Source organism: Penicillium malachiteum (assembly GCF_028827825.1).
Source record: "Penicillium malachiteum strain IBT 17515 chromosome Unknown utg000003l:1.0-4950554.0:1.0-4952489.0, whole genome shotgun sequence".
NCBI classification, from domain to species: Eukaryota; Fungi; Ascomycota; class Eurotiomycetes; order Eurotiales; family Aspergillaceae; genus Penicillium; species Penicillium malachiteum.
In genome coordinates, this window is record NW_026643096.1 from 3,833,404 (window position 1) to 3,856,179 (window position 22,776).

At 46.8% G+C, this 22,776-nt stretch overlaps 9 protein-coding genes across 9 annotated transcripts; 4 read left to right on the forward strand and 5 right to left on the reverse strand.

The window, feature by feature from the left end:
• Positions 1 to 109: 109 nt before the first annotated feature.
• N7483_007758 (cytochrome c oxidase subunit VIa) lies at positions 110 to 1,038 on the reverse strand (the record flags this gene model as incomplete). The annotated part of the gene is made up of 5 exons (XM_057091195.1): positions 110 to 155; positions 283 to 290; positions 358 to 517; positions 595 to 619; positions 726 to 1,038. 5 exons carry the CDS (start codon positions 1,036 to 1,038, stop codon positions 110 to 112), a joined length of 552 nt encoding a protein of 183 aa, XP_056945936.1.
• Positions 1,039 to 1,192: 154 nt separating this feature from the next.
• On the forward strand, positions 1,193 to 3,468 carry N7483_007759 (DNA-(apurinic or apyrimidinic site) lyase APN2; the record flags this gene model as incomplete). Its single annotated transcript, XM_057091196.1, has 7 exons — positions 1,193 to 1,220; positions 1,298 to 1,310; positions 1,368 to 1,413; positions 1,471 to 1,582; positions 1,651 to 2,423; positions 2,484 to 2,679; positions 2,756 to 3,468. The coding sequence occupies 7 exons, from the start codon at positions 1,193 to 1,195 to the stop codon at positions 3,466 to 3,468; spliced, it is 1,881 nt and encodes a 626-aa protein (XP_056945937.1).
• A 932-nt stretch (positions 3,469 to 4,400) lies between these two features.
• N7483_007760 (HMG-box domain-containing protein) lies at positions 4,401 to 5,488 on the forward strand (the record flags this gene model as incomplete). The annotated part of the gene is made up of 3 exons (XM_057091197.1): positions 4,401 to 4,585; positions 4,636 to 4,916; positions 4,974 to 5,488. The coding sequence occupies 3 exons, from the start codon at positions 4,401 to 4,403 to the stop codon at positions 5,486 to 5,488; spliced, it is 981 nt and encodes a 326-aa protein (XP_056945938.1).
• A 705-nt stretch (positions 5,489 to 6,193) lies between these two features.
• On the forward strand, positions 6,194 to 7,353 carry N7483_007761 (Mating-type protein MAT alpha 1; the record flags this gene model as incomplete). The annotated part of the gene is made up of 2 exons (XM_057091198.1): positions 6,194 to 6,578; positions 6,632 to 7,353. The coding sequence occupies 2 exons, from the start codon at positions 6,194 to 6,196 to the stop codon at positions 7,351 to 7,353; spliced, it is 1,107 nt and encodes a 368-aa protein (XP_056945939.1).
• Positions 7,354 to 8,248: 895 nt separating this feature from the next.
• Positions 8,249 to 12,206, reverse strand: N7483_007762 (putative cytoskeleton assembly control protein Sla2; the record flags this gene model as incomplete). The annotated part of the gene is made up of 11 exons (XM_057091199.1): positions 8,249 to 8,335; positions 8,442 to 9,656; positions 9,712 to 9,861; positions 9,914 to 10,962; positions 11,027 to 11,211; positions 11,263 to 11,320; positions 11,379 to 11,459; positions 11,549 to 11,706; positions 11,789 to 11,864; positions 12,071 to 12,117; positions 12,199 to 12,206. The coding sequence occupies 11 exons, from the start codon at positions 12,204 to 12,206 to the stop codon at positions 8,249 to 8,251; spliced, it is 3,114 nt and encodes a 1,037-aa protein (XP_056945940.1).
• A 1,222-nt stretch (positions 12,207 to 13,428) lies between these two features.
• On the reverse strand, positions 13,429 to 15,907 carry N7483_007763 (SMP domain-containing protein; the record flags this gene model as incomplete). Its single annotated transcript, XM_057091200.1, has 2 exons — positions 13,429 to 15,370; positions 15,438 to 15,907. 2 exons carry the CDS (start codon positions 15,905 to 15,907, stop codon positions 13,429 to 13,431), a joined length of 2,412 nt encoding a protein of 803 aa, XP_056945941.1.
• Positions 15,908 to 16,623: 716 nt separating this feature from the next.
• On the reverse strand, positions 16,624 to 18,038 carry N7483_007764 (trans-hexaprenyltranstransferase; the record flags this gene model as incomplete). Its single annotated transcript, XM_057091201.1, has 2 exons — positions 16,624 to 16,785; positions 16,854 to 18,038. The coding sequence occupies 2 exons, from the start codon at positions 18,036 to 18,038 to the stop codon at positions 16,624 to 16,626; spliced, it is 1,347 nt and encodes a 448-aa protein (XP_056945942.1).
• A 713-nt stretch (positions 18,039 to 18,751) lies between these two features.
• On the reverse strand, positions 18,752 to 20,834 carry N7483_007765 (proteasome regulatory particle lid subunit RPN3; the record flags this gene model as incomplete). The annotated part of the gene is made up of 3 exons (XM_057091202.1): positions 18,752 to 18,895; positions 18,959 to 20,256; positions 20,339 to 20,834. 3 exons carry the CDS (start codon positions 20,832 to 20,834, stop codon positions 18,752 to 18,754), a joined length of 1,938 nt encoding a protein of 645 aa, XP_056945943.1.
• A 608-nt stretch (positions 20,835 to 21,442) lies between these two features.
• N7483_007766 (uncharacterized protein) lies at positions 21,443 to 22,300 on the forward strand (the record flags this gene model as incomplete). Its single annotated transcript, XM_057091203.1, has 3 exons — positions 21,443 to 21,507; positions 21,564 to 21,926; positions 21,991 to 22,300. The coding sequence occupies 3 exons, from the start codon at positions 21,443 to 21,445 to the stop codon at positions 22,298 to 22,300; spliced, it is 738 nt and encodes a 245-aa protein (XP_056945944.1).
• Positions 22,301 to 22,776: the final 476 nt, after the last annotated feature.

Below are 22,776 nucleotides of genomic sequence, written 5' to 3' on the forward strand. Positions count from 1 at the left end.
GTAGATATACATAAATGAAAAGCCAAGAACCCTACCTCTCCTTAAGACATATCAACAGGTTGCGTTGTGGAGCCTTAGAGGGGTGTCAACATCTTTTGAGGAATTCCGTTCAAGTAGCCTTGTCCTTGTTGTGGTAGTTGACATCGGAATTCCAGCTTGCGAATAATTAGTACTTGATTAAAGGTTTGGGTGCGAGAGAGTCATGGGTCAATTCTCGAGTGGTAGGTGGATATGGCCAAAACGCAAATAATGCAAATAATCGTGACGGTAAAAAGGACTTACAAAATGGTCTAGAGTTGTGTTCATTAGCGGAGAGTTCGTATTAAATGTAATCATATGAAATAGCAGAAGACAAACCTTATCACCGTCACCCCAGGGGAAATTCTTCTGGCGAATATTCTGGTAGGGATACTCGGTTCGCTCCTCAAGAGGGGGCATGTGCTCCCAGTGCTCCCAGTGCTCAGACCAGAGGTTGTAGGCATTAACACCACCACCAATCAGGCAGGGAATAACAGCGCTGAAAGAGAGGGATAGTTAGTGATTCGCCAAATATCTATTGTGTATATTGATCCGCTGTTTCCGAAGTAGACATACAAGATCGAAAGCTTGCGCCAAAGGTCTGCGAGGACATTGAGTTAGTGAAAATCACTGAGAGTAGTGAAGCCAGTCCCATAAGATAGATAGAGACAAATTTTTGGCTGGAAGATCCTGCTTAAATTACATACCGCTGGTAGAGGCAGCGTGGTGCTTGACAGCAGCACGCTCACGGTTGAATTCGTTGTCGACAATCCAAGATGGCTTGGCCTCGGCACTGTTGAAGCGACGTTGAGCGGCCGAGCGAATTGGCGAAAAACGCTGAGACAGGCGGGCGACGTTACGAGAGAGCATGGCGACGGTGTCTTCCAAGGTTGTAAGATGAAGGACTTGAGGAGGAGAGTCGTATGTTGAAATCCATGCTGTTTCAGTGGTTGAAGATCCCGTGATCCCCCGTGCGATTATATAATCTGATGTCACTTGATACTCGGTCACGTGATACATGGCTTCTTCGATAGATCGGAATTACTGAGATCTTGAGAGCTTTCATTCACTTAATCTTTCTGAATCTGGTCACTAACGACTCGAGGAGCTCTAGTTTTCATGATTCATACTGACTCTGGATTCTCTCCATAGTCCTCACACAGAATCATCAATCATGGGGTTTCGCATCACAACATGGAACGGTAAGCTATTAGTATTTAGCTTGGGCTAAATATATCCTGATCTAATTTTTGAATTCCGCTAATGCCACGTATCATAGTGAATGGGATCAGGTATTTGCAGTACCGGATTTTTTCCCTAGAGCTTTTTTGATAACTGATCTTTCTTAGAAATCCATTCTCCTATGAGCCATGGAGAGGAACTCGTACTTTTCAGGTGAGTGATAGTTTATAACAAGTTGCTGTGATGTCTATCTTGCTAATCAAAGCTCAGTCTATGTTTGACATCCTCGAATCTGATATTGTTGTGATTCAGGAAACCAAGATACAACGCAAGGACTTGCGTGATGACATGGTTCTCGTACCTGGGTGGGACTGTTACTTCAGTTTGCCAAAGTTCAAGAAAGGCAAGTGATATCCCTGTCTTGGTTTATCTTACACTGATGAATTCTAGGGTATTCGGGCTTGGTCATATACACACGCAACTCTACTTGCGCCCCAATACGAGCCGAAGAAGGTATCACAGGGATACTTTGTCCGCCCAACTCATCAGTATCCTTCCGTGATATGCCTGAGGAGCTTCAGATTGGTGGGTACCCCACATTAGGCCAGCTCAGAGATTCTTTCGGTTCTGTCAGGGAGAGTGAAGCGGATGATGGAGATGGTCGGGATATCACCTCCGATGAACAAGTTGATGCTGCGACCCTTGATTCTGAAGGACGGTGTGTTGTACTAGAATTTCCCGGTTTTGTTCTTATAGGAACATACTGCCCTGCATACCGGGATGAAAGTCGCAATAGCTTCCGTATGGACTTCCTCAATGCTTTGAATGTCCGTGTACGGAATCTTGTGTCACTGGGGAAGCGAGTCTTCGTGACTGGAGACATCAACATCTCCAAGGCACCTATCGATTCTGCGCATGCACTCGAAAGTATTCGCAAAAGTGCCACCACGGCAGAGGATTTTCTCTCCAGTCCTCCCCGAAAGCTATTTAATGCCTTGGTAACGGACGGAACGGTCGTTGGTGGCGGAGATAACAGCAGAGGACGACCGGTTCTTCATGATATTTGCAGATCTTTTCACCTGGATCGAGCAGGGATGTATACTTGCTGGGACACTAGGCTCAATACCAGACCGGGGAACTATGGCTCTAGAATTGACTATGTGCTTTGCACCCTTGATATGAGGGAGTGGTTTGTTGATTCAAATATTCAAGAAGGCCTCATGGTACGCTATGAAATAGGGTGGAGAAAAGCACGATAGCTCGCTAATTTTTTCAAACCCTAGGGATCTGACCATTGCCCTGTCTACGCCGTCTTCAATAAACAAGTACTATACGGTGGAGAAATGGTTCATGTTCTAGACGTTGTGAACCCGCCGGGGATGTTCAAAAGTGGCGTACGGCAAAGGGAATATTTGTCTAGAGATATACTGCCGACATCAGGACGCTTGCTTCCCGAGTTTGACCTGGACAAGCGGCAAAGTATCAAGGACATGTTCACACGCAATCTATCCACACGAAGCCTTGTAGGAACCCCCCACCGCTGCAGCCAATACAGAAAAAGCAGCAACAGCAACAGCAACAGCAACAACAACAACAACAACAACAGCAGCACGCCAAATTCATACCAGTGGTCAGCCATTTGTTTCCATTGACATCACTACTCCAAGATCTATGTCGGGCAAGAGACCGCCACCTCCGTCATCCACTCCTGCCAAACGCTCAAAGTCTACAGCAACGATACCGACTGCTTCGTCAACAGGCCAGAAAACACTTGAGGGGTTTTTTAAACCAAGGACTACTAGTGTTGCCAGGTCATCAGTGCCATCCAAGAATGCATCAATGCGCAGCATCGGTAATACTCCTGAAACCATTAGAAAAACATTCTCAGGTCACACAGCAAGTCACCCAAAGGTCGCAGCTTCTATCTCCAGCTATGCAACAAATCAGTTTGGGCCTGATGATCCTGCTACTCTCAGAGAGACATTACCAACAGAGGTATCTGCGAGCACATCTAATAATGACATCTTGGAGGATGCACTTAGTAGCAAAGAAGACTGGTCAAAGCTCTTTACCAGAAAGCCTGTACCTCGTTGTGATAGTCATCAAGAGCCATGTATCAGCTTGACCACTAAAAAGCCCGGGGTGAACTGTGGTCGTGCATTTTGGATTTGTCCTCGGCCATTAGGACCTAGTGGCGAGAAGGAGAAAGGTACACAATGGCGATGTCCGACATTTATCTGGGCAAAAGACTGGAATGGACCACAATAGCTCTCAACCGACGAGCTGAAGGAGAAGTTGTATTATCGCTAGCACTTGAGGATATCACTTTCGAATACCACCAACATAAATCTACCTATGTACTGATTAATACTTGGTCTCTTTTTCTGTCTTTGGTCGGAGTTTTGGTCTAGTACTAGTATGGATTCCGAATCCCATGTGGCACTCAAGTTTTATATACCATGATGCATCTATACTAAGTCTACGACTACTAGCATGGATTATCAACACTGACAGTAGACATATACAACTTTTAAGATTTAATGATGAATAAATCCATGGCTAAATTCATCTTTACGAGGTTTCTCCCTCATATGGTCTAGATTTATTATGTAGAATAAAGATCTAAGACAGGGGTTCTCCGGGACATCCAGGACATCCAGGACATCAGGGGGGGAAGGGGGGGGGGGAGCCTTGAGAATTTACTTGGAGCCTTGAAAGTGAATGTAAACAAATGTAATTATATGACTCAGGCTCCAAGGTTCCAAAGTTCAGACCAAAATTTAAAGTGAATGTTTTGTTTGATTGTGACAAACGTCCATTCACTGGACGCGTCGTTTGTTTATATTCCTTTATTTCTTCTTCCTCCTCTTTTTCTTCTTCCTTCCTCTATCTCTCTTTATTTTTCTCTACCCTTCCCTTTCCTTTATCTTTGTTTTGACTCTCTTACTTTGTTACTCTACGCTTTGAGGCTTTTGCTCTCTTACTCCCAGTAACTCTTGTCAAGTGCTTACAACTGTAAGCCGTGTCTACTGTGATCCAAATCTTTACGCTCTGAGGCTTTGCTTAGGCTTTACTTCCTCTCCACTCAGCTTCACTACACGCTCCAGTCAAGTTCTGACAGTTGTATACTGTGTGCTGCCTCTTTTCGGAAACTCTTTTTCTTCTCTTGAAATACCATCAACCTACACCATTCCGCCAAAATGTCCACTGCTGATCACGTTTGCTGGGTGCCCTCTACAGAGGCTGACCAGCTCACCGAGGCTCTTTGGCACGAGGCTGGGACACTTGAGCGACTCAAGGCCACAAATAATGAGATTATGCTGCCCAACAATGTTGTCACCAAGATTGGCCGAGCCAATGTGACAAAGCTCGCAAACCGGCTCTCGTGAGTATTCCTTCTCCTATTGCTTGCTTTCTACTTACACCTCGTCTAAGGGTCCTCACCGGTCGAGCTATTCGGATTGCCACTGATACCACAATCCAAGCTCTGCGACTCATGCCCCTTTCTGACTCAAACTCAACTGCAGAGACCTTGAATTGGGACAAATTGAACCACATAGCCCAGCAGGTCAAAGAGGCTGTTTCGGTTGGCCAAGTTGAGGGTCCAGGACAGTCTGAAAAAATCCCCCGACCCATGAATTCCTGGATACTTTACCGACAGCATCATCACCACGCTGTCAGTGAAGCGAATCCAAGCTTGCCGAACACCGAGATATGTAAGTTCATCTTCTTTTCCATTCGGAATTTGATTAGATATCTGACCTTCCATCTAGCCAAGATAATTGCGGCACAGTGGCGAGACGAACCTGCTGCGACGCGTCTCGAATGGCAGGAGCTTTCTGAACAGATGAAGGCCGACCACGCGCGAGCTCACCCAGACTACCAGTACTCACCTCGTCGACCGGGAGAAAAAAGAACTCGTCGTTCTCGTCGCATTCGCGTCAGAACCGACAGTGTTGAAGATCTCATGATTGAGACTCCGCGCGGCGAACAACGTCTCCGAGATTCGATTCTGGGAGATGGTCCGAATCCCTGGGACTGCAATGGGTTTGTTGATATCGATGAAGAGTTCATGACGATCCTTGGCGACCACAATCTCCTCACCGGCATGAACGGTATCTTTTCGATGCCGGACCAACCCTTTAGCAACGACGAGTTCGCCGCTATCGTTGATGCTCAAGCTAATGGGGGGCCACTTCAGAAACTTCGATGGACATCTCTCAAAGGTGATGAGTTCGGGTCGGAATTTACCGAGGCAGAGATGGAAAACTCCTTCGCACCCACCTAATTGCCCTGGTTTTGTCAAACCCACCAGGCTCGAGAATCCTCCCTCCAAGAAAGATAATCTACAAAAATTTCGGCGATCACAGAAAGAAACGGAAAATTGAAGCTTTTTACGGACGTTTTTTTGATTCTTTACCAAAGGCTAATGATTTGGTGCTCTATGTTGGTGTGAGGCAGAATGGGTCGGTTTCCGCGATGGCCTATTCTCTCTCTCCGTGGCAGACGATCATCTATTTTGAATGAATGCAAGCAGCGTTGACAGGTTCCAAGGTTCAGACCAAAATTCAAAGTGAATATTTCGTTTGATTTGTGGCAAACGTCCATTCACTGGACGTGTCCTTTGTTTATATTCCTTTGTTTCTTCTTCCTCCTTCTCTTCTTCTTTCCTCTACCCCTCTTTATCTTTCTTTACTCTTTCCTTTCCTTTTCTTTATCTTTATTCTAATTCTCTTACTCTGTTACTCTACACTCTTAAGGCTTTTACTCCCTCACTCCCAGCAACTCTTGTCAAATACTTACAACTGTAAGCTGTGTCTACTGTGATCTAAATCTTTACGCTCTGAGGCTTTGCTTAGGCTTTGCTTCCTCCCCACTCAGCTTCACTACACGCTCTAGTCAAGTTCTGACAGTTGTGTAATGTGTGCTGCCTCTTTTTTGGAAACTCTTTTTCTTCTCTTGAAATACCATCAACCTACACCATTCCGCCAAAATGCCGATAATCTTCTCCCCGCGCTGGTCTCCCAAGACCTGCCTTCTCTTTGCGTATCTGACGACCATACCATTGTGGAGAGCAATTCGAATTTTGGCATTCTGGGACCGTCGCGCGAGACGACTTGAAGATTTTGCTCTCGACATAATTCAGGGTATTCCTCTTCTTTTCTGGACTGTCCCACTGGCAATTCCCGACGAGCCACACTTCTCCATCGTCAACGGACACCTCAGGGTTTTGACAGATGATGAAAGTGCGGAAGATCCTTTGCGCATATTACCAAGTGATCTTGAGCCCTTATTGGCAGCCTGGAGACCTTGCGGATTAACCACGACCAGACCTCCGACCAGGCTGAAACAACTAAACAGCTTCATGGTTTTTCGAGGTAAGTACCCCACCCTCAGTATCGAAACTTCAAATTCTCACTTTTTCTCGCAGCGTTCATGGCACCTCTTCTCCCCGGTTTGCAGCAGAAGAACAAGTCCAGGGTGATCTCCACGTTTTGGCAATATGATCCTTTCAAGGCTCAGTGGGCTGTCCTTGCGAAGGCGTACAGTCTTCTACGTGATCATTTTATCTTGAACGATCAAACTCTATCCCACTTCATTGCGGTCACCAAGGGGCTCTTCAACTTCCCGACACCCGAACTCTATCTTGCCCACGTTGGCTGGAAAATCTACCAAGACGATGACGGGGATTTCGAGCTGGTGCAGTGTTCTTCGCGCCTTACTTTTCAGCTACCGAATAATCCTGTCTCAGTCAATGATGTTGTATTCTTCTGTGCCGACATCACAGGCTATGCAACTCAGAGGGACGAGTCGTTGTGGCCATTCTTTGTGGGCTTCCGCGAGGATATTTTTGTACTCAACGATCAAGGAGAAATGCGTGATCCCTTTGGCTGGCTCATGGACGACAATGGAAACCTTAAGCTTGGGCCTTTTAGAGAGTTTCATCTGGAGGATCTGTATGATGACCCAGATCCTGACATGGACCCTCTCAATGACTTGATTTTTGTACCTGACTACGAGCAGGCGCGAGAGGAGGAGAGAGCTGCGGAAAAGGCTGCATATCTGAATCAAATGGGCCCCCTTCCCCCATTGGAGCCATGGATCCACTGGGGCACGATCCTTCCTGCGGCTCCCGTGGCTGGCCAGTCTTGAGGCTGGTCAACCCGACTTCGACTATGAAAAAGGATGACAGAAAGAAACGATTGAAGCTTTTTACGGACGTTTTTTGATTTTTTTATTTTTTTTATTTTTTTTTATTTTTACCAAAGACTAATGATTTGGTGCTCTATGTTGGTGGGAGGCAGAATGGGCCGGTTTCCGCGATGGCCTATTCTCTCTCTCTGTGGCAGACGATCATCTATTTTGAATGAACGAAAACAGCGTTGACAGGTTCAAAGGTTATTGAAATGTTATGTAGGCAGAGCTAGTCATTTTGGGGTTCGTGCTTTTTTCACCCACGGGGGGTTTTTTTTTCGCAATCCATCTTCTGCCAGTGAAGCAATAGTTAGTTGAATGAAAAGATTTCCTACTCAGCTCCATCTATCAGTAATTACCTAGTTCAAGGGTCAGTTGTTCTTAGTCTTCAGAATTATCTCCAGAGGAAACTTGTCTAGCCCACCAGCTATTCGCTGTGCCTCTCTAGAGTCTAGCCTCGGTTCCTTGTGGGGTCATTTCTTTGTTATCTGAACTTGAACGTCATGGCGGTCGAATGAAACGAGGATTTCAAAGTTCTTTGTTTAGTTTGGAACTCTAAGGGGTTCCACGGTCCTATATGGCCCCCATACACTCTAGATGTGCCAAGTGGTCCTGGGTGACTTCAAATTGGAGTGTAATCCAATGAGATTCAAATTGGCATACGTAACACAATAAGATGGGGGAAGGATTCTTTATAAGCGACTTGAGAAGATATTCGCTGCTAGTAGAAGATACTATGAAACATAATAGAGACTGGGAACTGGCAGATAAAATCCCAGGTGTGATCCTAAGAATGTACAAAAACAAAATACAGGGCCAAGTTGAAAGAAAGCAAAGAGCATATGCCCAAAATTTACTCCTCTTGATATGAGATCTTGCGCATCTCACCAAGCCGGGTGCGGGCACGGGCAAGGTTGTTCTCGAGTTGAAGAATCTCTACCTGTACAGACAATTCTGGTCAGTAAAGGAGTATAGTATAAAAAAAAGAAAACAAGCAGTGACTGATAAGACGGTATTCAAGCGATGGGATCCTTTAAGATACGTACCTGCTGCTCCATCTCACGCACCTTGAACTCGTGAGAGCTCAACTTCGTGTAATCCTCCGCATCGGTATCATCACGTTGCTTTTCTTTGATGATATCCTGTACCTGGCGGACCAAGGCACGGCAGGCAGCACCTACAGCCTTGCTGGCTGTCTCTAGCCGGTCCTGCGTTTTGCTCATAAATGTAGCTTTGACCCGACTAGCAGCCACCAGCTGTGCGGTACTTGCAGCAACATCATTAGAAGCAACAATAAGCTGCTCTGGCGAGTTTCGCCCCGATATGACACCGTCAGCCGTCTCAATCAATGTGTTGGTCGAAGCAGCAACAGCTTTGGCAGCGGATATTAAACCCTCAGTCCAACGGTTATTCTTTTTATAGAAAGCCGTACGGGATGAACTGCCGCGACCTTCACGTACGATCTCCTGTTGCGTCTCCGTAGCAGCCTTGATCAGCTCAGCGATGGCATTTGTCACGGCAATAGCCGCTGCCAAGATCGCGTCATTGATACGTAGCTCGTATGTCGAATAACCATCACGAGGCTTGTTCTTGAGCTTAGCCAAACGCTGAGCAGCAGCCTCGATTGCGTCGGCTGCCCTATTCAGCTCTCGATCCACTAAATCTCCCAGGTCACCATTGGTAGTAATCTTGCTGCTTTTGGGTGAAAATGACTCAACCAGCTTCGACAACGATTGGAGATCCCGCTGTACTTCCAGGTTATTATTGATGACAACGTCCGTCTTTTGCAACGGGTCCATTCCCTCGAGGCGGAAGGACTGCAGACCACGAAAGAACCGCACAGTGGCCTGTGCGGACTTACGGGCGGCATTAAACAGCTGGTCAGAACTCTTGTCGTCATTAGCGAAGCGAGATAATCCCTTGGTGTTGCTGAGTGTATCTGCAATTGATCCCGAAAAGACGGAGACGGTGCGAATAATGTCAGCATGGGGACTGTTTGGCCCGTCTGCGATAAAGTTATTGAATGCTGTCGAGAATTCCGTAGCCGATGCCGATGCCTTCTCGATTTGTGACAAGACATATGAAGGTGATGCATTCTGGTTACCGGCTTGCATAGAAGAATCAAGCTCATATAGAGAATCATCCACCCGTTGGACACCGGCCTGCAGCACCGAATCAATGATATCATTAATCTTAGCTACAGTACCATGAAGAACGGTGTCAATTTGGCTGTCCAGTGCATGATCGGTATCACCTTGACTCTGCAACGAGCTGTTTAGTCAAATCCACCAGCAAGATATGTATCATTTTACTCACCAGCTTTAACTCTTCCAGCTCTATCAGAGCCTGCTCCATGCCGGACTTGTAAACCTCAATCTCTTCCTCTTTCTCGCGCAGAACTAGGGCGTGATCTCCGTCCCACTCTGACTTCCGAGTTGAGATATCATCAAGAGCACGAGTTTTGTTCTGAAACTGTTAGTTTCCCAATTATGGACACGAGACGTTGGGGGGGGCATACTCTAAGAGCCTCTTCAAGATCCGCCATCTCCCGGTTGTACTTGGAAAGCATGGTAGAAATCTCTGACCCCTTTGATCGTTCGGCATTTTCGGCTCGCTCAATCGACATACGGAGCTCACGCTTGATCTTCTCCAGCTCGTCCTTGTTTGTACCAGTAAGGCGGTCCCTATCATGTAGAGCACGGTCACGTTCACGGATCATGTCGGCCAGTTCCAAGTTCTTGGTCTTGAGCTCACGTTCTAACTTTTCGCGGCGATCAATAGCCTCCTGTGCTGATGCTGCCTTAAGTTTAAGGCTTTTAGTTGTTTGCAGTAGATCTAGATGCTCTTGCCGCAACTGCGAGTAAAGCTTTGCTAAAGCCTCGTACTTGGATCGCCAGGTATTCACTTGGTCCTGCAAAGAGCGAATCTGCTCGTCTTTGGACGCACTCTGCATGTTGAGATTCGAATTCAATTGGTTCATTTGTTCCTCGAGGTCTTTAACACGGCGATCGTATTGCTGCAGCATCAACTGATCTCGTTCGTACTGAGCCCGGGCATTCAGATTCTCTTGTTCCAGCTCTGCAAGTCGGCCCTGTGTCTGTGTTGAGTATTGGTCTCGGAGGAGCTGCTCATGGGCAAGACGTTGTTGTTCAGCTTGCAGACGTTGCTGTTCCTCGAAATCTTGTTGAGCTTTCTGTTGAGCCAGGATTTGCTGCCGTTGCTGTTCTTCCCACTGCTGTTGGAGGCGGGCTTGTTCTGCCTCGTATTCTTCCTGCTGACGCCTAGCCTCCGTGGTCCAGAAATCGTTTATGGGTTCTGGCTCAGTAGAAGTGACCTTGGGAGGTGGTGATGGCTGGACTTCAACTTCCTTAGCTGGACGCCTAGGCAGAGCTGGACGTTCATCATCTTCCCCCAGAAGGCTTGGAGGATCTTGGGGCAGCTTGGGTATAGTAATCAAGCTGGTCAGATAGCGCAGGTTAGAGCATTCGTAGTAGAACCGAACCAAACGGTAATGCTGGGCCTCATAGCGACCCCGAAGCGGTTCAAGAGCTTCATCATCTCCTGTCGCTATAATCACAAACAGATCAGTACCTATTAGACTCCAGGTATGGCAATGGAGAGTGAAGCATACTGGTGTGCATGGCTCTCAGCATGCTGGTAATGAACTTGTAAATACCATAGCTTTCTTGCACAAGAGCAACCAGCGCGGAAATACGACATTCATTGTTAGTTCCTGACTGGAAATGGGAGAAAATCAGCTTTTGGAAAGCATCAATTTGGTCTTGCAGGGCCATCAAATCGGAAATTGTTTCGTAGCTACGGTTTCGTTAGCTCACTATCCAATAGACGGTGATGGTGGATTCAGACCCTTCGTTGGGATCATTGATGGTCTTCAAACTGATGTATTCCTCGTATTCGAACAGACCTGTATCTGTTAGACAACCGCCCATCTCTCCTCGTGTTTCCGTGCGTGATCAGCATACCATTAAATTCTGGGTGATTGCGATGGAAAGTCAATTTTGACTCAAGGAAGTAAACATATTCACGAATCAATGGGGCATAACCTATTCGATAATGTCAACATTCTTTCCCGCGATGCCTCCCATGCTTCTTCAAATATCTACGAATTGCAGTCTTAGACCAGATGTCATACCTCGAATGCCATCACCTCCGACCCCTCGCATTAGACTATCAATCCAGTTGGCATGCTGCTGAGCCTCTCGAACCACAATCGGATGACCTTCTTGGAGAACCTTGTGGATAGTAATCAAGGCCTTGAACGTTTGGACCTCATCGGCGAGGACGGGCTGACTAGAGATATAAAAACAAGGTCAGCCAGATGAATTCTAGCAACCTCACATCATAAGTTTGCAGAGTTCCGTGACCCACGTACACTTTCATGCCCGCCCAGAATGCCGCTGAAGACTTGTGGTCCCACGTGTAAACAATACAGCTCCGCACATGTTTTCCTATCAAGTTGAGAGGGAAGCGTCAGTCAAGTCGAGTGGTATAATATGAAGAATAAGATAAACTTTGGACAAGGTTAAACGGACGTTTTGGCGCAGTTTCCTCTATCGTAGTGTTTCATAATTAGCTTTCGAGATCTTTAACCACTTTCTCCTTTGCGGCGATGGCCACTGGATTTTCTGTGGATTCTCGGAGGGTAGTGACATACCAATACTAGTCGCCTTTCGGATATTGATGGCTAGATCTGCCTCCGTTCTATGCGGCTGAGGTCAATCAAGGTCCTCTCTTTATCAAGGGGTAAAAGGGGATTCACGGTAGGAACCGGTTTCCACTTACCGACTCATCTTGGACTGGAATCCAATATGAATTGAAGAACCTCAGAATCCCAATTAGCGCAACTTTGAGTATCAGGTCCGTTGTACCAAGGAAGGAGAGGAGAGGATGTTCGTAATTTTGCACGTGGAGTGCAATGACGTTGAGGAAAGCTGGCGCCTGTCGGTCTTGGCGACACCTAAGCCCCATTCCTTACCTAAGGCATAAACTTCAGGTGACCTCGGTCTACTGAGAGGGTGAATGTAAATATTGCACTCAAATATGACAATGGGGTTATATGGATTCTTAGAGCAGTAGATTTCTGACGTTAATGTTTTATTTTGTTTTTTTTTTTTGTTTTTTTATTTTACTTTTTTATTTTATTTTTTTATTTTATTTTTTTATTTTTTTTTTTTTCTATCCTTAAATGTCTTGTTATCCCTCAAGGCTCGGGAGTGAAAAACAGCCATGAGACAGAGTTAAGGGCAGCAACTTCAAGTTGAACTATGCCACAGTCCATGGATAGTACGATAGGAATTATATTTGGCGCCGGCCTTCTTGTGTTGTGAATCACCAACTTGAAGGTTGTCACTTGTCGAAGAGTTGAAGCTGAAAAGTACTAGTAGCCCAAGTTGTAATTTCCAAGGTTCTCTCTATACAGTCGGACCACACAGAAGCCACTATAAACAAAATGATACATGCCTCTCTGACCGCAGATGCATCCAGGGGCCAGGGCTCAACGACGTAAAAGCTCTTGACAACTTTGAAACAGAAAAAAGAAAAAAGGATTGAGGAAATAAAGGTAATATTAACGGACAGAGAGACTGACTGAAATTGTCGTACAGACAGCGCTTCTAGTCCAGGGTCTGGAAGTCTGTCTGTGTCGTCATAACAAATGCAATTGTTTATGCTGACGAATGTTCACGTAATCCAGCAGGTCTATCATTAACCTGGGTTTCTGATATGCAAGAATCATTACAGTCAATCGATTGTACAAATCGATCTTCTTGACAATTCTGCTGATGCCACACTGTAGCTGTCTCAGGTAGAGCGGGGTTGGGCGAAGTTTCGTTGAAGACCAGACAAGGGGAAGGGGAACCTTCTACATCTGGACTGTTGGGTGCAGAGTCCCGAGGTGCTTGAACTACGAGCAGTTCATCCGCATTACCAGTGTGGTTGAGAGAGGGGATTGGTTTCCTGCGAGGTAAGGCTGGAGGCGGTATAGGTCGAGAACCACCACTAGTGCCAAAGCGCTCAAGGGGGGGCAGGCTCAATGGGTTTTCGCCTGGGTATTGTACCCGAGTTCGAGTTTCTCTTCAGGGCATATTTGTCTGGGCGAGGCAAGGGAGCCCCCGGCGGTGGATGCGGATGCCCACGCCCGATGGGTTGATCAGGGCTACCAGCATGAAGTCGGGTCTTTTCTTGATTCGGGCTAATCTCGTTTTTGCTGAAGACACTCCAGCTCCATTTCTTTGCAGCCGTGGTGGCTGATCCGATAGTTATATTACCAGCTTTGTCGTCCAAGCTATTCGTGAGTGACTTGGTCAGAGTCTCCATGGTGCTTCGTCGACGCGGTTTCTCGCTATGAAGTGAGGTAGTAGAACTAGCTTGAGATATTCGCATATCAGAAACTGGGTAGCTATCGGGTTGAGCTGATGAAGGACTTTCGACAGACTGATTGTGAGTGAAGCTCAACCCGTCCAAAGATTCTGCAGTCGAAGATCCCCGACTATGGCTGACACTCTCAGGCATCATAAAACTACCGGCAGGAGGCGAATTCTTCGGGGTGTGTAGCGGGGATGTAGGTGGGGAACAACTTGAGATCTCAATCATAGCGCTGGTTGCACTAACTTTAGTATCATCCCTGATCCCAAATGCCTCCTTGTTGAATCTGGCATTGTCTGCCGTCACTACAGGATCCGCTGCGTGAGAAAATGTCTGTGATCGAATGGAACGAGGCATCGAAGTATTATTGGGCCTCTCTATGTCTGTAGACGTGGCTGTCGTAGAACCGGTGTGCATATCTGATGATAAGGACTTCAGGCTCCTGCGCAATTTCACCTGAGAGGAGCCGGCCTCAGCAAGGACAGGCATACTCAGGGCCCGAATATCTTTAGGTTGCAGTATCTCAACCGAATCAACGGGGCCTTGGTTCGGGATTGACGCGAGTTCAACAGACTCATCTGGTATATGGGCCTCAGGAATGGATTGAGACACCTCTTGTTGCCAGATGCCCCCTCGAAATATCTGGCCCATAGTATCAAAGAAAGGAACATCATCCCAAAAAGGGAGAACGATGCTCTCAGCGACCATCTCACGGATTTTGCTCTCAATTGTTCGTAAAATAGGACTGAATGTGACTTGCTTGGAGCTGACAACAGGCTGGATTTCCATTGACATTCTGGGCATACTTTCAAAGGACATCCAGAATCGGTTGCTCGGTGGCGGCTTGAAGCGAACCAGAAGGTGACCCTCTAACTTCTTGAGGACAACGGCCAGCACAATATCAACCTCCCGGGCCTTAAATCGAGGGCCAAGGTCAATTCGGACAGTGGCTGATATTTCGATACGGAAATTTCCTGAGTATTGGAGGTCTGCCTCGACACAACAATTGCCGTCCGCGGTCAGATCTTTGAGCCGTGGGTTCGTGATGAAAGGAGCCCCTTCGCCCATATCAATTTTCTGTAGCCCAACCTTACTAATGAAATTTGGCTTGTTCACGCGAGAGATTTTCTTCGTGATTTTGCTCCGAATGAATTGCTCCACCTGGGGAGTCCGGTAAAGAGCAAGGAATAATCGTCCAAGAAAAGCATTGATCCATCGAGTCTGCAGCTGTTCCTCTGAGGAGTGGAGACGCTGAACCAGTGTGACGATATGTTTCACATCAAATGTCTGGTATTTAGGAGGACGTTCTGGGGAGTCCCGCATTCTGGACTGGTTCTGAAGCATAGCAAAATAGAAGTCCTCTTTCTCAGATAAGTTCTCAGAGAAAAGGTAGAATGGAGGAGTTGGACCACCTAGGTCTCCAAGGGAATCTAGGCGCCTCGAAAGACAGATAGCATTCCTCTTTATCCACAGTTCACCCTCAGGTATCTCGCCTTCCCCGCCATGTACGGACACATCATGATGAGCTAGTGAGATCACGTACCGCACTTCCACTTGATTTAAATCATCATATAACATCAAGTGGCCATGTCTGATGGTAAGAAGCTGAGTATCAGTATCGTCTGTAGGGAACTCATCCTTACTCAGGGGGTGCCTACCGGAGGACAATATAAAAGACATTCCGAGCCCTTTTGGTATTCTTCCCATTTGATTTTGCCGGTTCAATGCTAGGGGCTTGTTTTCGATCAAATAAACTGCGGTACATAGCTTGGTAGACACTGGGGCTTTCAGCCGCAACAACATCTCCAGTTGGGGTCGTTCTCTCCGGTGGTCTCCCATTCACCCCTCCAGGCACATATTCCCGACAAACTGCAAAGTATCCGGCGGCAACATCTGAGTCGTGTACCCGGTGAAATTCCTCTGCTAGGTGATCTGTCCCAGACTTCAAGTTGAATTCATCATCGGTAGGCCGGCGGAGTACATCGGAAGCCCCTGTAGATGTCTGCTGCAAAGGCAGAACATCTGGAAGGGTCAAATAAGCATAGAGCAGGACCAATGAGATAACCAACGGGACGAAGGTAAGCCCTCCGAGCACGTAGATTATGAGGAAGCTTCCAAGTGAGCCCATGAGGAAACAGGTCGATCAATGCGGATGGGCTAAGATCTCCATAATTTGTGGGGGGAGGTAATGATTTTAAAGAGAGGGAAGACAAGCTGACACAGTTTCAAAAGACCGTTAAATACCAGAAATCAAGACAAATCTGGAATGGTGATGGGGGGACACCTAACACAATGGTTCAAGTTGTAATTGAATGCGGTGAGAAGTGGAGATGTAGCTTCCGGGGCGTTTCAATGACGGAGATGGTCGGTTCCAAGGTTACGAAATCATAGAGTATTGCCCCGCATGATCCCCCTATATAAGAGTTACCCCTGTTACATACTACCTAGGTAGTACTTGGTAGACCTCTACTACAACTAATAGTAACTTGAATGAGAGACACAAATAGCTAATATCTAGGTATCTAAGGAGCATTTAATATTATTTTTCAAACGCTCAAGCTGCTTCAAGTTCTAGAAAGACTTGGATTTGCACAAATAACAAATAACAAATAATCATACATAAACTTGGTACTGCACAAAAGTCTAGGACCAATATATATCTAAAATATCTAGGTATACAGATGCTTTCAAGGTAAATCAGAACCCTTGGAACTTGAGATAGAATAATCGGCAGGGGAAGAAGACCAAAAAAGAAAAGAGAATAAGAAAGAACCAAGTTGACAAATATGTTTACAAAGAATTGGCTGGGAACCTTGGGAAATTTTCCTCATTCATCACTTCAACTCATTTCCGTCTGCGCATTGTCTTGTCGCACATCTCAATCAAGCCAGTCTTAGCCTCACTGTCTGGAAAGTCACTGATGGCCTCAACTGCCTTGTCAGCATATTCTTGAGCTAGAAGACGCGTTTGCTCCACGCCATCACTACGATAGACGATTTCACGAGCCTAAATAGAATGGGTTAGAAATATGCCTTGAAACCCAGTCAACAAAAGAAGAAAGGAGTCACACTCACCCTTTGGACATCACCCTCCTCACGAAACTTGCGGCCAACTAGCGGACCAAGTTCCGGGTTGCTCTTCCATGCAAACAATAATGGGGCAGTGGCTAGGCCCAACTCCAAATCCGCCCCAGCAGCTTTACCTAGCTCGGCCTCAGTGACGGTATAATCCAAAAGATCATCCACCAACTGAAATGCCAGGCCTAGATTGCGACCATATGCATAGGAAGCCTCAATAACTTCAGGTGCACTCCGACCCAGGACAGCAGCGGAGCGACATGATTTACTGATGAGACTGGCTGTCTTCAGATAAGTCTTCTGTAGGTAGTAAGACAAGGTCTCATCGGTGTAAGATGGGCTAGACTCGTCCTGAGCCGTGTTTTTCAGCTGCATGAATTCACCCTCCACCAGGTTGGCGATCACAGTAGCCATCAATTCAGTTACTTCAGGATCACGTAGTCGAGCTAGGGCCACGGATGCACGGCCCAGTAGAAAGTCACCTGCCAGAACGGCCATCTTGTTTCCAAAGGCCAGGTTGGCCGAACTGTTCGCACGGCGGGTCACCGCATTGTCGATGACATCGTCGTGAAGGAGGGAAGCGGTATGAATGAGTTCGGTGATCTCAGCTAGACGGCGCTGTGAGGGGAGAATATTATCGTCGCCTGTGAAGTCGTACTTGGCTTCGGCGCTGCGAGATACGAGGGGATTGATGTCTGGATTGGAATCATCGAGGATCGATGGAGAGCTGAGCGGATTATCAACAGGGCTTGGGCTCGTTGGATTCGTTTGTTTGCGTGGATCCAAGGCTGTTGCTTGAGACATAAGTAGAACAAGCATAGGACGCATGTGCTTGCCCTCACTGCGAGTATAATATTTAGCTACCTTATCCAAGGCAGGATGACCAGATCCCAGCAATTGACGAATATTCTTGCTAAGAAACTTCAATTCCTTGCCGACCATGCGCAATGGGTCGACTGAAATTCCTGGGGGTGCCTTGGGAACACCCTTCAAGATGGCCTGTGCCGCTGAGACTGCGGCACCAAAAGGTGAAACATCCTTCCGGCGAGTCGAATGGAATTTCCGATAGTGAATCAGGCCATTGGATGATATCAGATCCTCACGAAGGCATTGTGAGCACACAGAGGTCAAAGACGGTCGCGTGAGTATCAGCCTGGTGGCCAAGGTGGTGCGAGCTCGCATGCTCAATGCAGGGCTCTGATGGAGTTTCTTCTCTCCCTCTTGCTCGTTCTCTCTCTTTCCCTCTTTTCTTTAAGAGGTTTAAATCATGAGGGTATTGAGGTATTTGAATGATAACAGTGATAGCAAGAGAGATGGGAGTCTGTAGAGAATAGTCTTTGCGGAAAGATTTCGAGCTTTCGGGACGGCACGGACCACCTCATGTCCCCTGTCCACTCCGATGTGTACTGCATGCAAACCGACTAGTATTAAGGAGCAATTGTGAGACAGAAAGAAAGAAAGAAACAGAAGAAAAAAAAGACGTGTTATTTCAAAAAGTCTACCAACAATAAAAACTGAAAAAAAAAAATTGAAATTAAAAGCTGGTTCAGCATGGAGTGGTCAACTCCTCAAAAGTGTACACAATACTGTCTACACAGAAGGAAAAGAGTACTTTGCTAAGATGAGTACAAAATCCTACATGCAAGTAAACAATTCCAGTATAAGGGACCGAAAGGTTTGCGCCAGCCATCTTGGTCCTACACATTTGCCTTGCCCTTAATACACATCCACACCTGGGCAAAAGATAACATAAAAGAAAGGAGGAAAGAATAGGAAAGAAAGGAAACCAAGTGACCTCGCACACAATTAACAGAGCAGTTTGAAGACCCGTAGGGGCCCATGAGAATGATTTGGCGCAGAGAACATGATTTATCAATCACGGAAAAGCACCACAATTAGATAGCATCGAAATCACCACCGGCTTCCTCATCGTCCATATCTCCTTCCTGGATCTCCTTGGCCAGCTCACGCTCTCGCTCTCGTGCCTCTTGGGCACTCTTCAGCTCCAGACGGTGCTGATTCATGGGGAAACGCATAGCCTAAGACGACAAAAGAAAAAGAGGTTAGAATGAATTTCACAATGGCTAAACAGGAATACTTACTTTAACACTCTCATCGTGGAGGGCAAGGCAGGCACGAATGCGATCATGGAAAGCTTCACCTGGTTCCCGAGTGGCATAAATATCACCAACTTCCTTGCTCTTCATGAAACCATGCTCGTGGTCCAGGGATGCCTCGATGACACCATCACGAATGGCCTTGGCTACAATGTATTCGGCAGACTCTTCACTATCAAGACCCAAACGAAGACAGATATCTCGTAGGGAAATACGAGAGTAAGACAAGGACATCATTCGAATGCCGGTCTTGATCACATTTTGTCTCAGGCGAAGGATCAACGTGTACGTACCATCCTTCCGGAAAGTAGAGCTGTGAATATTGACAATATTCAAAAACCCATCCAAATCACCAACACTAACAGCCTGCGTAAGCAAGAAGTATGGGTGCATGGCCTTCTCTAGGGCGGGTTGACGGAAGACCGCTCGGTCAGGAATGTCACCCATAAGTAACTCAACGACCACAAGCAACTTGTGAGAAGCCTGATAAAACCCACGAGCACTGTGACTAGTGGGAGACTTGCGTGTTGCACCAATCAGATGGCTGTGGGCTTCAGTATACTGCAGTTGAATGGCTCGAATACGACCAAGGTAGTATAGATAGCGAGCAATTTGGTTGTTGGAGGCAGCAACTGGAAATCGATTGTGAGAGATCAAAAGATCCGCTTGGGTGATGTGGGAAGTGGACAAGTAGTTGCGCAGGAGCAAGGTCATGACAGTAGCTTGCGTGTCCACGTCTTTCCGAAGAACAGAGGTCCGCAGGGCTGCCAGCAAAGTTTGGCGAATGCTAGTGACAGCAGCTGCTGGGGAAGGCGGGAGCGGAGTCATTTGCTCAAAGAAAAGAGAGTAGTAAAAGTACACCCGAGCGGCAAGAGGATCCAGAGTGCGGCGGTTCAGCGTCCGAAGACGATCAATGAGATTGGTTGAAAACTCAGCGCCCTTCTTAATCTGACGTTGATCAAAGAGATAAATTTGCACCAAGATAGACAGATACACATCCACCTCAGGGAGAATCTCCTTTGCGGCAGCTTTGTTTTTATCCGAGTCGACGTCCATCTCTGAGTTGGCCATGAGGTCCTCAAATGCACCGGCTTGATCAATGGCCCCGAGTAAGAAGGATGCCATCGAGCTACAGGCTGGGTATATATCCGCAATGACCGCGGCGAGGACCTCCGGGGTGATGTATTTCCGCATCGAGGATATGGAACGCAAAACACGTAGAGTAAATCGGGGGTCAAAGTGGGTTACAGCTCGTTCAAGCAAGGTCAGATTGGCATTGATGTCTATCGTCAGGGCGCCGAGTGCAAGTGGCGTCGTTAGTCACAAATCTCCAGGTTTGGTCGGGTGAAGGGAGGGGGGACTTACCTTGAATGGCCTTGGTCGTTGGGTTGACCTCGGGCTCAGGCTGCTCAATATCACTGTCCTCCGCACCTTCCATCATGATATCCTCATTCTTGTCTTGGCCCTTGATGGATGATCTGGAACCCTTGGTTGGAGGCACTACAACAGTCATCTTCTCGTCACCATTCCGATCCTTACGGGTGTTGAAGGAGGATTTAGGCGCACCTGCCGTATCCTCTCCCATCTCAACATCCTCAGAGCCATTCATGCCATTTTCACTTGTCTTAGATCCGTTGGTGTGCGACTGATCATTCTCCTCCATGTCGTTGTTTGTAGCCTTAGTGGTAGTACCTTTCTTGGCCGGGACTGCTTTGGCCTTGTTGGCGGCCGTACGAGTTGTGGGGGCAGGTTTTTCCTTAGCGCTCGAGTTCTGGGACTCCGAACGTGCTTTTTCACCGTTAGCAGATGACGAAGCGTCGGATTTGTTGTTTGATCGAAGAGAACGCCTTTCGGCCGGCATCTTTCCCAAGCTGTCTAGCTCAGCTCAACTATGAGTCAAGAGAGAGGATGATGAGTATCAAGGAATTTGATAAGAAAATCAAACGTTAACAAAGGAGGATCGACTGGTTGAAGCGAGTCAAGGGAATGATAGGGAGGAAGACGTGGATTGATGAGGTGGATGGGGGTTGTGATGTCAAGAAGGACGGGCGCGAGACCATATTGCTTAGTCATGGAAAGAGCTTCCACCGTGGAACTCCAGGGCTGTGGGCACCTGGACACCTAGACACATTTACCCAGCTTAACTAGTTAGCTAAAGTCATGGATCCAGAGGTTAGCTGAATTATCTCAAAGTCAATAGCTATGTACGTCAACTGACTTTTTTCTCCTAATTTTGAATCTATTTAAGTGGATTTATCCATAGATTCTTTACTAAATGGATATTGCTGCCTGAGGTGTCTAATCATAGTTAACTAAGTTACCTATTTGGTACTCTAACCTTTGAAGTCACGGCTGCTTACGCTTACGTGCATGTTCTTTCTCCTACACACCTGAAGAGCATACCCTCTCCCTTCCTCCCTCTGTATCTCTCACTCCCTGGAGACTCTCAAGCTCAGGACCAACAGAACAATGACACTATTAAACTCTCACCTCGAGCAGATTGCCCTCTCTTCAAGTGCAATTGCAGAATTACCGTCTCAACTCCCACTCCCTACATGCGCATCACCTTAAAACTAATTCCACTATCTAGATTCCCGTCACCACGCATATTCACCAACGCGCTATTAGGATCACACGACATTACTGCTCTTATTCGTGATACGGAAGTCCATGAAAGAGCCCTTTTTCAAATGGATCCTGCTGCTAAGGTCCATGGATCCCGACGTCCCACCCGGCGTGGAACAACCTTTCCAGTTGATTCTGAGAACGATACCATGGCCAGTCGAATCTACTCCGTGCGCAACAATCGCAGTCAGTCAGCGGTGGCTCGCGTGTTGGGATCGGACATGATGGAAGAGATCAAACGTTCTGCAGGCCTGTCCAGTCGAGGTTCAGAGGGAGGAGTCAATATTGAAGTGCTACTGCGAGGTGCAGAACTGTTATGCAATGTCTAGTAAGTGTAACTCTCGCTTCATATGGATCATAGTGGATGAGCATTTTTTTAATTCAATATCCAGTCCTGTCGCGGGCGCACACGAAAGAATCACCGGTTTACGATATCGTCACAAGATGGTTGTTGATTCCATTGCTGGACTGGAGGATCGGGTTGCTACAAATACTGCGGAGCTAGAACAAATGCGCTCTGCGTATGACGAAGAGGGTTCCATTTATTCAGAAACTATGTCAAAACCATGGACTCCTGCCGAAGTCACTGATGAAGACATAGAGAGAGAAATGGCCGAAATAAGAGACTTGGAGCGAAGAAGGCGGATATTGGAAGAGAGGGTCACTGGCATAGAGCAAGACCTTGGTGAGCTCATGGGCTGAAACCAAATGATATAATGATACCAACCTTGGAAATCTTCCAGCATGAATGATACGATTAAATTGACTGCGGCTCTGCCCGCTTTCCAGCTCCTCCATATGTAAACCTAAACGATTGATGCCTCGACGTTGGGGGATTAATCTTAGAAAGGCGCAAGCCGTTCATCTGATCAGACATTCGCATGATTTGTTGTATTTTGTATGATAATCCGTAGCTAAGTATATACTAGTACCCTTGAACCTAATGGATGTGATCATGATGTATTCAAATGTTCAAATACCGACTCGGATTATGATGTACCTAGGTATCCATGTGTGCAGGTAACTATGTACCTGCTATTGATGTAGCCTGGCCCCACTAGTATATAGTATGGGGTATCGATTCCAAGGTTATAAACTCAAAGGGTATTGATATTCAAAAATCTCAAGGGGAGAAACTTGAAATACTTTATGAAGTATAATTGAGGATATAAAAGTTG